Genomic DNA, 12,662 nt, shown 5'->3' with positions numbered 1-12,662 from the left:
TTTGCAATGATCCAGATCATTACAATATCACACCCAACATTCCTCAGAGTTCCATAGGTATGTTATATCGGTGTTTTTTCAACAACCCAGGTTTAAGTGGATATTTTAGGAAACCTTTTCCTCTCAAGCCCACTTGAATTGTTGCCTTGCATGACATGTCCATTTTTTTTGGTATTGAGTGCTTACTTGACTAATATTGATATAATTTCCATATGCTCACAGGAGGAGCTTTATCCTACGGTGTTGCTTTTCCCGGCAGAGAACAAAAGCGCAATATCATATGGAGGAGGAATGTCTGTGGGTAATTTAATTGAATTTTTGGAGTCGCATGCGAGCAATTCTCGCCATATGTCGGAATATAAAGGTTGGTGCAAAAGCAGCGTCTACTTGTACGTAAGAATTTGGGATCCGCGAAGTACTGTAATCTATGTTTGTCTACTGTCCACAAGAGTTCTCACCCTCCTGTGTTCATTTGCTGTCCAAGCATACAACTGCAGAAGTGCAGATTACTTATATCTTTGAGCATCTCTGCAGTTGTATGCACTTCTGCAGTTGTATGCTTGGAAAACCACTACAAAGGAAACCCAAAACTGTTTCACGATACCGCACAGGCTGCGGTAGAACAGATACCACAAATTTCTACAGTAAAAAACGAATATTCCATCCATCGGTGCTTTTTTTTCCTTGGTCATCTTCTTCCCAAAATCACCCGCATAAGCAAGATATCCACGATGCGTTCAACAAGTTCTACACTGCCAATGGGCGCGGCTTCCAAAAGCTTAATGAGGCGCTTCTCACCCTTCTCCCCAAGCGCGCGGACGCAGCGGCGCTCTCAGACTATCGCCCCATTAGCCTCATCCACCTTATCGCCAAGCTCTTCGCGAAGGTTCTATCGCTTTGCCTCGCCCCAAAGCTCGGCGGCATGATTTCGACTAACCAAAGCGCATTCATCGCCGGGAGATGCATCCACGACAACTTCCTCCTGGTTCAGCAGACGGCCCGCCTCCTCCACAACCTCAAGTCACCGCGCATGCTGCTCAAGCTTGACATCGCTAGGGCCTTCGATAGCGTCTCGTGGCCTTTCCTTCTGGAGACACTGAGACACCTTGGCTTCGGGCGCCGCTGGAGGGACTGGATCTCGATCCTCTCTACCGCCTCAACTAGGGTCTTGATCAACGGGCAACCCGGGCCGCCCATCGACCACGCTTGCGGGCTGCGGCAGGGAGACCTCGTCTCTCCTATGCTATTCACCATCGTCATCGACATCCTCAACTCCATGCTTCTCCGCGCGGTCGATCTCGGGCTCCTCCGTCGTCTCACGCCCAGGCACGCCAGTTCCAGCATCTCGCTCTATGCCGATGACGTCGTCATCTTCTGCCATCCCGACCGCCATGACTTGACGGCTATCAGGGAGATCCTGCGCGTTTTCGGCATCGCGTCCGGCCTGCGGACCAACTTCGCCAAATGCTCCGCCACTCCGATCAGGTGCACCGACAAGCACATGGCCCTCATCGCCGACGAGATGCACTGCCCCGTGACGCAGTTCCCCGTGCAATACCTTGGCTTGCCTCTCTCCATCCGCAAGCCGTCTTCGTCTAGCCTGCTGCCCATCGTGCTCAAGCTTGAGCGGAAGCTATCTACATGGCGCGCCTCCATGCTCTCTCGTGGTGACCGGTTGGCTCTCGTTCGCCACGTCCTTTGCGCTATCCCTACTCACTTCCTCACGGCCATCGCCTTCAACCAGACCATTCTCAAGAAGGTCAACCGCATCATCCGTGGATTCCTCTGGGCCGGATGTAAGGATGCCAATGGCGGTCAATGTAAGGTCAACTGGCAGCGAGTTTGCCGCCCTATCCATCTCGGCGGGCTGGGCGTCTGCGACCTGCAGCGTGTGGGCATCGCCCTCCGTGCTCGCTGGCTATGGCTCCAGCGCACCGATCCCTCGCGCCCTGGAGCCACTTGCATATCCCGCATGATGCCACTGTCAGCGCCATCTTCCGCGCCTCGACCACTTGGAGCGTTGCATGTTCTGGACTGACCACTGGATTGACGGTCGTTCGGTCTCCGAGATCGCTCCTCAGCTCTTTCAACTGATCCCGAAGAGACGGCGCAAGATTCGCACGGTCCGGGATGGTCTGTCCCAACGCTCCTGGGTTCATGACATCCATGGCGCTCTCGGCCTGGAGGCCATGGTGCAGTACGTGCAGCTTTGGCGGGCGCTTCGGCACTTTCAGTTTACCGACTCTTCGGACACCATTCGTTGGCGTTGGACCTCTTCAGGCACCTACTCTGCCAGTTCGTGTTACCAGGCCTTTTCCTTGGTGCCTGCGAGGAACCACACTGGAAGCTCACGTGGAAATCATGGGCATCGCTTCGCGTCAAGTTCTTCATGTGGCTTGCCCTCCAAGATAGGTGTTGGACGGCCGAGCGTCTTGCGAGACATGGCCTGCCCCATGAGCCCGCCTGTGCCCTCTGCGACCAGGAAGATGAAACGATGCAACACCTGCTGGCTGGCTGCTCCTTCTCCCGCCAGGTGTGGTACGATGTTCTTGCTTGGGCTCGCCTCCCCACCGATCTGCCGACCGGAGACACCGACTTCCTTACCTGGTGGGCCTCTTATTGTGCTCTCGCGCCCGCTGCCATGCGGAAAGGCCTGTCCTCCCTCATCATCCTCACCGCTTGGTGGATTTGGAAGCATAGAAATAGTTGCACCTTTGACGGGGACCGACCCTCTGTCTGCCACCTGTGCTCCACCATCAAGGACGAAGCGTGCCTTTGGGCCCAGGCCGGCGCCGTCGCGATCACCAGCATCATCCCAGAGCGCTAGGCTAGGGTTTTCTTGGGGATGAGCAACCCCGTCTGTTTGCTCGACGTCCACTTCCATGCCTCCCTTTTGTGTACATGGCATAGTGTGTCGTCCTAATCCCATGCTGTAAACACTCTCCTTCTATCAATGGAAAGATACGCATCCTTAGCGTATTCGCGAAAAAAAAGCAGCCATCCCCAGCCGCGACTGCTTCCGCCGCTCCGCGACGACCGCTTCCGCCGAAGAGCCAAGTCCCCGGGCGGCCGCCTTGCTGCCCATCGTGTTGAGCTAGCTGCAAGTGTACGACAAGCTTCTGCTGGCCATCCGGGGGCGCGCTGGTCGTGCAGTGAAGAGTGCAAGGACGCGCAGCCACCCGAGAGCTCGAGGGGCATGATGGCCGTCGAGAATGAGGTGAGGAAGGGCGGGGAACGTCAGCCGGCTAGTCGTCGGCGGCGGGGACGGCTGGAATCAGGAGCTAGCGGCGGCGGCGGTGGCGGGTGACGTGAAACTTTCCTCCCACCTACCGTCCTTTTTGCTTAAGGTGAACTGAAATTTTGCCCCGAATCCTGAACATATGAGGTATTGGAGGCTCATTTTAAGGTTTCCCTCAAAAAAAATAAATATACGGGCGTAGACACGGACATGGCGACTACGCATACGGGGACACAGGATACGGCATTTTTGAAAAACAGCCATTCGTGGATACGGCAAGTATATATATATATATATATATATATATATATATATATATGTATATATATATATATATATATAATGCCATGTAATATACATAGTTAAAAATAAGAACAGTACATCAAATGGCAAATGCTAGTATTAGTCTATTAGAGAGTAGAGACCAGGCTGCCTTTCACTCTCACCCACAGACAATTGGCACAGGCAATGGCACTCCCAAACGCCATGCTCCTTGACAGCTGTTCGGGATATCACCATCTCGGTCGGGTGCCGAGTAGGGATTAATCGACAAATTGACCATGTAACTGAATTTATCGGTAACTCATTTATTGGTAGGTTAACTAGAGCCATATCTATATATCCTAGGCCATATATCACCATTTAACGTACTACACCATTCAATGTACTAAATTTCTAAATATGCAATCCTACGCTACATAACAACAAGGAGAAGTTTTATGGTGTTAAGTTGAGGGTGTGAGTTGCACATGAGGTCCAAAAGATCTTTGGTCTCGAGTCTTTGAGCAATGCCTTTGCTCCCATGTTGTTGGAAGCGTTATCCGTGACTACTTGCACAACATTGTCAGCAACTACAAAGCAATGAATGATACCAGCATTGAGTGAAAGAATATTGATGCAAAGCAATGAAAGAAACAATGGGAGTAATGCAGTAGTTACTTCATACCAAGTTTTGCAATGCATTCATCCACATACTTGAAGATGTATAGACTCGTGTGTGCATCAATCGATGCCTCTTTTGATTCAAGAAAGGCAGTCCCCAATTTGCAATGCACACACAAGTTCATTATGATCCTTTTCTTGTCCGTCCATGCGTCGGTCATGATCGGCGACGAGTCCTTGCATTGCTTGGTGGTCGAGGTGGCGCCGGCGACTGCTCATCCGTGAGCGGGAGAGGAGAGGACGCGTGGGAGCCCCAATTTCCCTAACCCTAGATGCGGGCGCAGCTGTGAGATGCGGACAGGGTGGATATTTTGGGCTCTAAATAGGCCAAAGTGGCAGCCTAGTTAATCGCTGCGGGCCGATTTCTCCTTCTGACAGCCGATAAATCGGTCTGACAGCCCGATTAACTGGCTGGTCGAGAAACCAGCGATCAGGGGTTTTTCCTACCGGGCACCCTCCGAGTAGCAGTTAACTCGCCCGGCCGATTTGGAACGATTTGACAGCAAGCAACAATCAAAACAGCAACACCAGCATTCAAGTGAGCGGCAGCTCAACAGCAAACAACAATGGCATGGGCACATGGGGAAGGAAGCAGCAGCAACTCAGCATCAAGAAATCGAGGAAATATATGAAGAGGTTGAGGAGAGGCTGCTGGGTTACCCGCTCGAGCGTGGTTGCCGTCGGGAGGCCGAGTCCAGGCGGCAGTAGCGTCGAGTCCAGGCAGCGGTGGCGCGTTCGTTGGAGCGTGGAGCAGTGTTACTTTTGTGGCGCTATATTTGGCCGAGATTGGAGGCAAGGCGATGGGCCCGAATTGTATCCCCATTGAGGTGTGGAAAGGTCTCGGGGACATAGCGATAGTATGGCTAACCAAGCTTTTCAACCTTATTTTTCGGGCAAACAAGATGCCAGAAGAATGGAGACGGAGTATATTAGTACCAATCTTCAAGAACAAGGGGGATGTTCAGAGTTGTACTAATTACCGTGGAATTAAGATGATGAGCCATACAATGAAGCTATGGGAGAGAGTCATTGAGCACCGCTTAAGAAGAATGACAAGCGTGACCAAAAACCAGTTTGGTTTCATGCCTGGGAGGTCGACCATGGAAGCCATTTTCTTGGTACGACAGCTTATGGAGAGATATAGGGAGCAAAAGAAGGACTTGCATATGGTGTTCATTGACTTGGAGAAGGCCTATGATAAGATACCGCGGAATGTCATGTGGTGGGCCTTGGAGAAACACAAAGTCCTAGCGAAGTACATTACCCTCATCAAGGACATGTACGATAATGTTGTGACAAGTGTTCGAACAAGTGATGTCGACACTGATGACTTCCCGATTAAGATAGGACTGCATCAGGGGTCGGCTTTGAGCCCTTATCTTTTTGCATTGGTGATGGATGAGGTCACAAGGGATATACAAGGAGATATCCCATGGTGTATGCTCTTTGCGGATGATGTGGTGCTAGTTGACGATAATCGGGCGGGGGTAAATAGGAAGTTAGAGTTATGGAGACAAACCTTGGAATTGAAAGGGTTTAGGCTTAGTAGGACTAAAACCGAGTACATGATGTGCGGTTTCAGTACTACTAGGTGTGAGGAGGAGGAGGTTAGCCTTGATGGTCAGGTGGTACCTCAGAAGGACACCTTTCGGTATTTGGGGTCAATGCTGCAGGAGGATGGGGGTATTGATGAAGATGTGAACCATCGGATCAAAGCCGGATGGATGAAGTGGCGCCAAGCTTCTGGCATTCTCTGTGACAAGAGAGTGCCACAAAAGCTAAAAGGCAAGTTCTACAGGACGGCGGTTCAACCCGCAATGTTGTATGGCGCTGAGTGTTGGCCGACTAAAAGGCGACATGTTCAACAGTTAGGTGTGGCGGAGATGCGTATGTTGAGATGGATGTGTGGCCACACGAGGAAGGATCGAGTCCGGTATGATGATATACGAGATAGAGTTGGGGTAGCACCAATTGAAGAGAAGCTTGTCCAACATCGTCTGAGATGGTTTGGGCATATCCAGCGCAGGCCTCTAGAAGCTCCAGTGCATAGCGGATGGCTAAAGCGTGCGGAGAATGTCAAGAGAGGGCGGGGTAGACCGAATTTGACATGGGAGGAGTCCGTTAAGAGAGACCTGAAGGATTGGGGTATCACCGAAGAGCTAGCTATGGACAGGGGTGCATGGAAGCTTGCTATCCATGTGCCAGAGCCATGAGTTGGTTGCGAGATCTTATGGGTTTCACCTCTAGCCTACCCCAACTTGCTTGGGACTAAAGGCTTTGTTGTTGTTGTTGTTGTTGTTGTTGTTGTTGTATTTGGCCGAGACTATTATTGGGCTTCCCGTGTCCCTAATGCTGTGTACTTTTTTTTTTCTAATTCGGAAATCAGGGGATACTGGGGCATACACGAATCCTGGCGTATCCAGCCGTATCGCCGTGTCCCGCCGAACTAATGGCAATTCGGCTGTTTTGGCCTGTCCATGCTTTGTAGAATGCCACAAGAAGAAAGTTCTGCTCAAACAAAATTTGAGGGAACATTGCCTATAATGTATTACTTGACTGTTTCACAGCTGACTCTTGCATCCCCAACTATCACACCAAAGATAACAAGAAAGTTATTATGAATGTATTGCTCGGTAATGTTGTGGTATATAATAAACATTCTAAACCCTTGCTCTTTCTGGCAAACAGGATTTCTGCGAAAGAAGAGAATGGTAATGCAACATGAAGCACCACAGACGGTCCGGTTTCACATGAAGGACAAGAGCGGCAACAGTGTTGGTTCCGATCTGCCAAGTCAACCTGAAAAGCGCAAGGTGCATATCGTCACGGGGTCCATCCTCGACGCCACCGAAAAGCTTGGTGCCGCAGTTCCATTCGATAATGCTCGAGTGCTCATCGTATCGGCTGATTCTCACGAGGGATTTCATGGACTAATCATCAACAAAAGGTTAAGCTGGGATGCCTTAAAGAACCTGGACAGCTCCCTGGAGCCTATCAAACTTGCCCCTCTCTTCTACGGCGGACCTGTTGTGGTGCAGGGTTACCACCTTGTGAGTTTGTCCAGAGCCGCCCTGGAGGGGTACACGCAAGTCATACCCGACCTCTATTATGGAAACATAATTGCTACAAGGCGGGTAATCGCGGGGATGAGGGCGGGCGAGCAATCTGCCGAGGACCTGTGGTTTTTCCTCGGCTACGCTGGTTGGGGTTACAGCCAACTGTTTGACGAGCTATCCGAAGGAGCATGGCATGTTAGTGCAGGGGCGATCAGGCACTTGGATTGGCCGGAGAGTTAGAGGATTCGCTTTTAGTCCATTTTGCACATATCTGCTGACACTCCAATATGGCATTAGTTTCTCCTGGATCAGTCAGTGTTTTAGAGGCATGTATAGTGACATTGTGTTTCCAGTACTGCAGCGTTTAACGCCCCGTGTCGATGCTACAGAAATTTTGATGTATTTCTGGCATTGTGGCCTCTCAACACAGGTTGTTTTGATCTGAATCAGTTTTGGCACATTGGTGCACAGTTGGATGGATAAGGGAATTGCATTTGCGATTTTGCAGATCGTATTTAGAAGTTTGTTATTTTGGTGGAACGAAATCATTCCATTGCCTCGAGGCCGCAATATAACATCAAATACTTCCTTCGTCCTATAATGTAAGATCTTTTTTGGCCCACCCCGCAGAGCTGCCCTTGAGCAGAAGTAGGTCATAGACGAGAACTCCCCGTCCGTGATGATTCTCACAAAACCATCACGCGGCACGCCAATTTCTCCACTGATTTACTTCTCCCTAGTTACTGCTGTTGGTCTTCCTGAAGTCAGGTCGAGACCGATTAAGGTTTTAAGATAGTACAGAGTACAGGATCAAGCTAACGGGAGGTAAAGACGAGCTCAAAGACAATAAGAGTACATAATGATGATAAAATATTGGCTCACTTCTACAAGCAAACCGACAGAAAGGACACTGGACCCCCTTTTTTTTTACACTGAAAGGAGATTGAACCTGGCTAAGTTACATGAAGATGCTCGACTTAATTTGACAAACACAACTACCGGCTTGGTTTATTAGAATATAATTAGCAATTTTTAAAATTAATTTAACTCGGATAAAAAGCGTGATGGTGATATTGTTGACATGCCAAAAAATAGACACACGAATGCGCAACAAAGACTGAAATTGACGTGAGCAACGAGTGCATGAACCGACAAAACAGTTATCCGAACATACAGTATGATCACATCGGTTTTGTTCTTGCCAGTGTTGTTCATGGCGATGAAATTGATGTAGTCGGAGTAGTCAAAGTCAAGGAAGTGGTCGAACAAAGGTGAGTAGTCATGCCGAAATGCTCCCTAAAAGTCTTATTGCCCTTCACCTGGTGCAGGTTTGCAAGGGCATGGTTCTGGATGCCGACTCTGTTAGATGAATGAGCCTCCCATTTGGGGTGTACATAAGCTAGGAATCCTTCATAAAAGATCGAGGCTGAGAGAGAGAGAGACACACAGAGAGAGAGAGAGAGAGGGGGGGGCGATAAGACTTAGGTGGTGCATGATTTATCATGGACTAGCCTACAATCTCTTTACCTGAGTGTGCTTCTTTCTTCATGCGCCTTCATCTTTGACTTCCTCTTTTTATCTTCTTTCTTCTTTGACTTGACCTGACCTTCATAATGTTGCCAAATTAGATTAGGCAGGACTCCTGGGTTAGATTTGATGCAACCACAACAAATACGTACCATATTGCTCTCAGTATACTACTCCCTCCTTTCACTATTATAATATATTTCAAATATTTCAATATGAACTACATACATACTGAAATGGATGAACAAACACACTAAAACATATTTACATGCATCCGATTTAGAAGAAGAAAGTTAGAACATCTTATAATAGTGAACAGATGGAGTATTTCATAATCAACACCTAGGAACTAGTATTAACAACTAAAGCCACGATACTTATTTTGAAATGGAGAGAGTAGTATATAATTGGTAAAATATGCATAACACTTTAGAGAAAAGGTTTATCGCGCAGCTTCCATTCAAAAGTTGTCAGGTTTCAGGTTTGGCCCTGTTTACAAGATAGCCATACAAAGCAAAATAAAACTTGGAAAGGCAAGAGTCTTGATCGAAGCTAACAACTCCCAAACTCCACTGCCCCATCCCGCCGAAGAGGATCTTGAACGCCTCCTGTTGTATCTAACTCCAAAACGCTTGCCGTTGCTGCAAATCGACGAACTGCATCAGCCAGATGATGGATTAGCATGGTAGCTTCAAAAATTCAAATCGTTTTGGTACGCCAAAGGGACCAGGAAAGAGCAGCAGCAGCAACAATCTAAACTAAACGTTGTCCAGCACCCCTGATCTGTTTTATCCAGATCAACAACTCCCCTACAGATTCTCAGAAGTCTGAACACACAACAAGAATACCTAGCAGGAGCACAAATATGTATACACGCTGGATGGATAGAAAGGAATGCAGTATCCTCATGATGTCATAGAAGCATTAGATATGAGGAAGTATCAAGAGATATATATTGGCTGGTTACCTTGCATGCTTCATCTGCTCTAGTATCAGTTTGAGCGAATCAGAACATCTGCCAGAGTCTTGTTCCTGGCATTGCCCGGCTTGCCTGAAAATAGCTCTTTTTCGTCATAAACGTTTGAAAAAACTTAAACGATAGCATCCGCCCACAATACTAACGCAAAAGAACTAGGACGGAGGGAGTATAACACTGAGTTTTCTGTGCACTAAAGTTAAGAACTGAGGCTTTCCTTCCGAAACAAATGAAGAATTTAAGTTTTCCAGTAGATCATCACAGCATACGCTAGTTAGAGCGGTCAAACTTTTTTTCGGGACAACAGTATACTTGAGTAGTCCATGAAACAAAGGAAGTATAGAGGAATGATTAAAAGGCTACAACATCCTTAACCTAAGACTGAATGACAAAAAGATGAAAAAATGTACACATATATCGGCAACTTTGAAATTTGGGAGATTACCATGCTTTAGACTGGAAATGTTTTAGCTTGCAGCAAGTCAACAAACTGGGAGCTTTACTAGTTTGAAGCAGAAAATAATAATTCATTGTGGATATGGGTCAAACGCATGCTTTCCTTACTTCTTATTCTCACACCAGTCAACTAATCATATCCTTGCGAAGCCAACAACATTGTTTGATTGAATTAGAACGTAACTATTCATACTTAACCATTCTCACGTTCGAACACAAAGTTCAAAAGCATGATTACAGTTTCACACCTACTACCTCATGTACCGAAATACTTGTAGCTGGGGGAAACTAGTACAAGTTCCCCCAACTACAAGTATTTCGGTACAGAGGGAGTAATTCCCAATAAATCATTTTGGGAGGTTCACACAATCTTTCGCCAAGGCAAATCAAACTCTTCGCGCATTCCTGAATCCCAATCTATTAACAAATTGTGTCCTTTATGGCTTAATAGCTGAGTATTGTACTTAGCCTGTGCATGTCAAATGCCTCTCTGAAGTTTAGTGCACACATTACGATTAAGAATTTAACATACAACTTCCATTAGATCTTACTTATTCTACTATTTATATGCTAAACAACTTTTGCATTTGAGAAGAATGAGTCATGCACAAGTCGATTACCTGCACGAGGAATCCGGCTTGATCCAAGCCACGGCGAGAGCAGAAATGCCCGAAAGAAACCACCATTGGCCGTGATTAGACCATGCTGATGCGCCGCCGAGACAATTGCACTAGCAACCACCTTTCCCCTGTCCATGTCCACGGTGACAACATAGTTGCCGATGGTGAGATGCATGATGCTCGCGTTCATGGGGTCGATGACGGCAATCCGCGGTGTCTCCTCCATAGGCAGCCAGGGGTAGCCCCCGTTCGTCCAGAGTGGGCTAAGCGCCACCTCGTGCTCCAGTGTCCAATCGTCGTCGCCATCAAGGGCAAACGAGCGGAGAACGAAGGGCTCCCACTGGGACACCACGGCGTAACGCAGCCTCCCCTCGCTGACCCCAACGCGCCGGTATCTGCACAGGGTCCGGGGATCAGGGGCCACTCGCTCCTTGCCCTCCGGGAGCTCCACGAAGCGGAGCTCGGGCCGGTCGCTGAACGGGTCCGCGGAGACGGCACCACAGCTCCCATCGACCCACCAGAGCCGGCCGCCGAAGGCCACGGCCTCGTGGTCCACCTCCATCCGACGCGCCAGCGGGAGTGGGAGCGGGGACGGCAGGCCCGTGAGCTTCTCCCACTCCCCTGTCTCGGAGAGGAACCGCCTCATGGAGAAGCACCTCGAGGGCTCCTTTTCCTGTAGGAGCTCGGCGACGGCGTACCTGTCGGGCGGGCCGTGACCGCGCCGGGCCTTGGTGAGGAGGCCGAGGCGGTTGTCGCACAGGGTCTTCTTGGTGCCGTCGATGTCCGGCAGGCGGAACAGCTCGCCGCTGAGAGGGTTGCAGACGAACCGCGTGGCCTCGGGGAGCGCTGAAAGGGTCGCGTCCCGAAATGGGTCAGCGCGCTGACTCTCGAGGACGGGGCCCGTGGTGCGGATGTCGAGGAAGTTGAGGAGGAGGAAGCCGTCGGCGCTCACGGCGCGGACGTCGCAGAAGAGCGCGCCCATGATTCCTCTGTCGACGCCCGGGAGTGGCCCCGACCCGAGGAGGTGGGCGGGGACGAGGAGGCGGGAGGCGCGCGGGGGCTCGGCGAGGTGGAAGGTCGCACGGAGCGCCGGCGACTTGACCGGACGCGTGCCGACGATCACACCCCACTGAGGGCGTGAGGTGGCCTCCGCGGAGAGAGCCCGGTGGCGGAGGAGGCGTCCGTAGGCGGCGGCGGCGGAGAGGGCAGAGCGGAGCCGGAGCGCCATCGCGGGCGGTGTGCTGTGGAGTGTGGACTGGACACTGGACTAGCGGAGCGGAATGAGGAGTTTTTTTGGAAGGAGGAGTTAGTTTTGACGTTTTGTTAGAAGAGCTTGGTGGGGTTGGTCCACCGGGTGCTGTGTATCGAGTTCCCCATAGGCCACCGCGTCAGCGAAGAAGGTCTACTGGAGTTGGTCCACAGAAACAAGGGGACTGGTCTCTTTCTCTCTCTTCCAAGAAGGGACGTCTGTAGGAATACGGCAGTAGGAAGCGCAAGAGGACTGCAGCGGAAAGTATCGGTAACGCGCGATGACTGGTGAAATTTGAACGTTTGAAATGCCTCCTGGTGTGGTGGCTTCAGCTTTTCAACTTCGTTTTGGGATGTTCTTTCTGGCCAGGCTCTACCGAATGATCAATGATGAGACTTAACAGGAGAATACTCTCATGTTTTACAATTATGCTCAGGTTTGGGTACGTTTTTCAGGTGCTCCGCCTAAACCACTCAACAACTTTTTAGTTACCTGGAGCTTGGGATCTCTCATTGGTAGGACAGAGCAGGTTGATATGCCTTTTACTCGTGCACATGATGTGGCGAGGCTACTTGTCAGTGTGGTCAGTATTGAGTTC

At 49.7% G+C, this 12,662-nt stretch overlaps 2 protein-coding genes across 2 annotated transcripts in view; one reads left to right on the top strand and one right to left on the bottom strand.

The window, feature by feature from the left end:
- The window catches only part of LOC119333627, a 14,001-nt gene extending 6,258 nt beyond the window's left edge, over positions 1-7,743 (top strand). Inside the window, exons 7-8 of the mRNA XM_037606468.1 lie at positions 223-364; positions 6,869-7,743. Coding sequence (XP_037462365.1) covers positions 223-364; positions 6,869-7,476 — 750 coding nt within the window. The 3' untranslated portion in view covers positions 7,477-7,743. The remainder of the gene's footprint in view (positions 1-222; positions 365-6,868) is intronic.
- A 1,448-nt stretch (positions 7,744-9,191) lies between these two features.
- Positions 9,192-12,043, bottom strand: LOC119304820. The gene is made up of 3 exons (XM_037581616.1): positions 10,816-12,043; positions 9,731-9,814; positions 9,192-9,419 (listed from the first exon to the last, which is right to left on the bottom strand). Exons 1-2 carry the CDS (start codon positions 12,041-12,043, stop codon positions 9,756-9,758), a joined length of 1,287 nt encoding a protein of 428 aa, XP_037437513.1. The 3' UTR covers positions 9,192-9,419; positions 9,731-9,755.
- Between the last annotated feature and the right edge of the window lie 619 nt (positions 12,044-12,662).

Source organism: Triticum dicoccoides, chromosome 1B (assembly GCF_002162155.2).
Source record: "Triticum dicoccoides isolate Atlit2015 ecotype Zavitan chromosome 1B, WEW_v2.0, whole genome shotgun sequence".
NCBI lineage: Eukaryota > Viridiplantae > Streptophyta > Magnoliopsida > Poales > Poaceae > Triticum > Triticum dicoccoides.
The sequence above is the reverse complement of the archived record's forward strand: the minus strand, read 5'-3'. Positions and strand labels throughout refer to the sequence as shown.

Excerpts from the sequence above, each read along its gene's own strand:
- LOC119304820 (XM_037581616.1), bottom strand. The coding sequence starts at position 12,043 with ATGGCGCTCCGGCTCCGCTCTGCCCTCTCCGCCGCCGCCGCCTACGGA. Across the intron at positions 9,815-10,815 it reads AAGCCGGATTCCTCGTGCAG|GCAAGCCGGGCAATGCCAGG; the intron begins GTAATCGACTTG and ends AGCTATTTTCAG.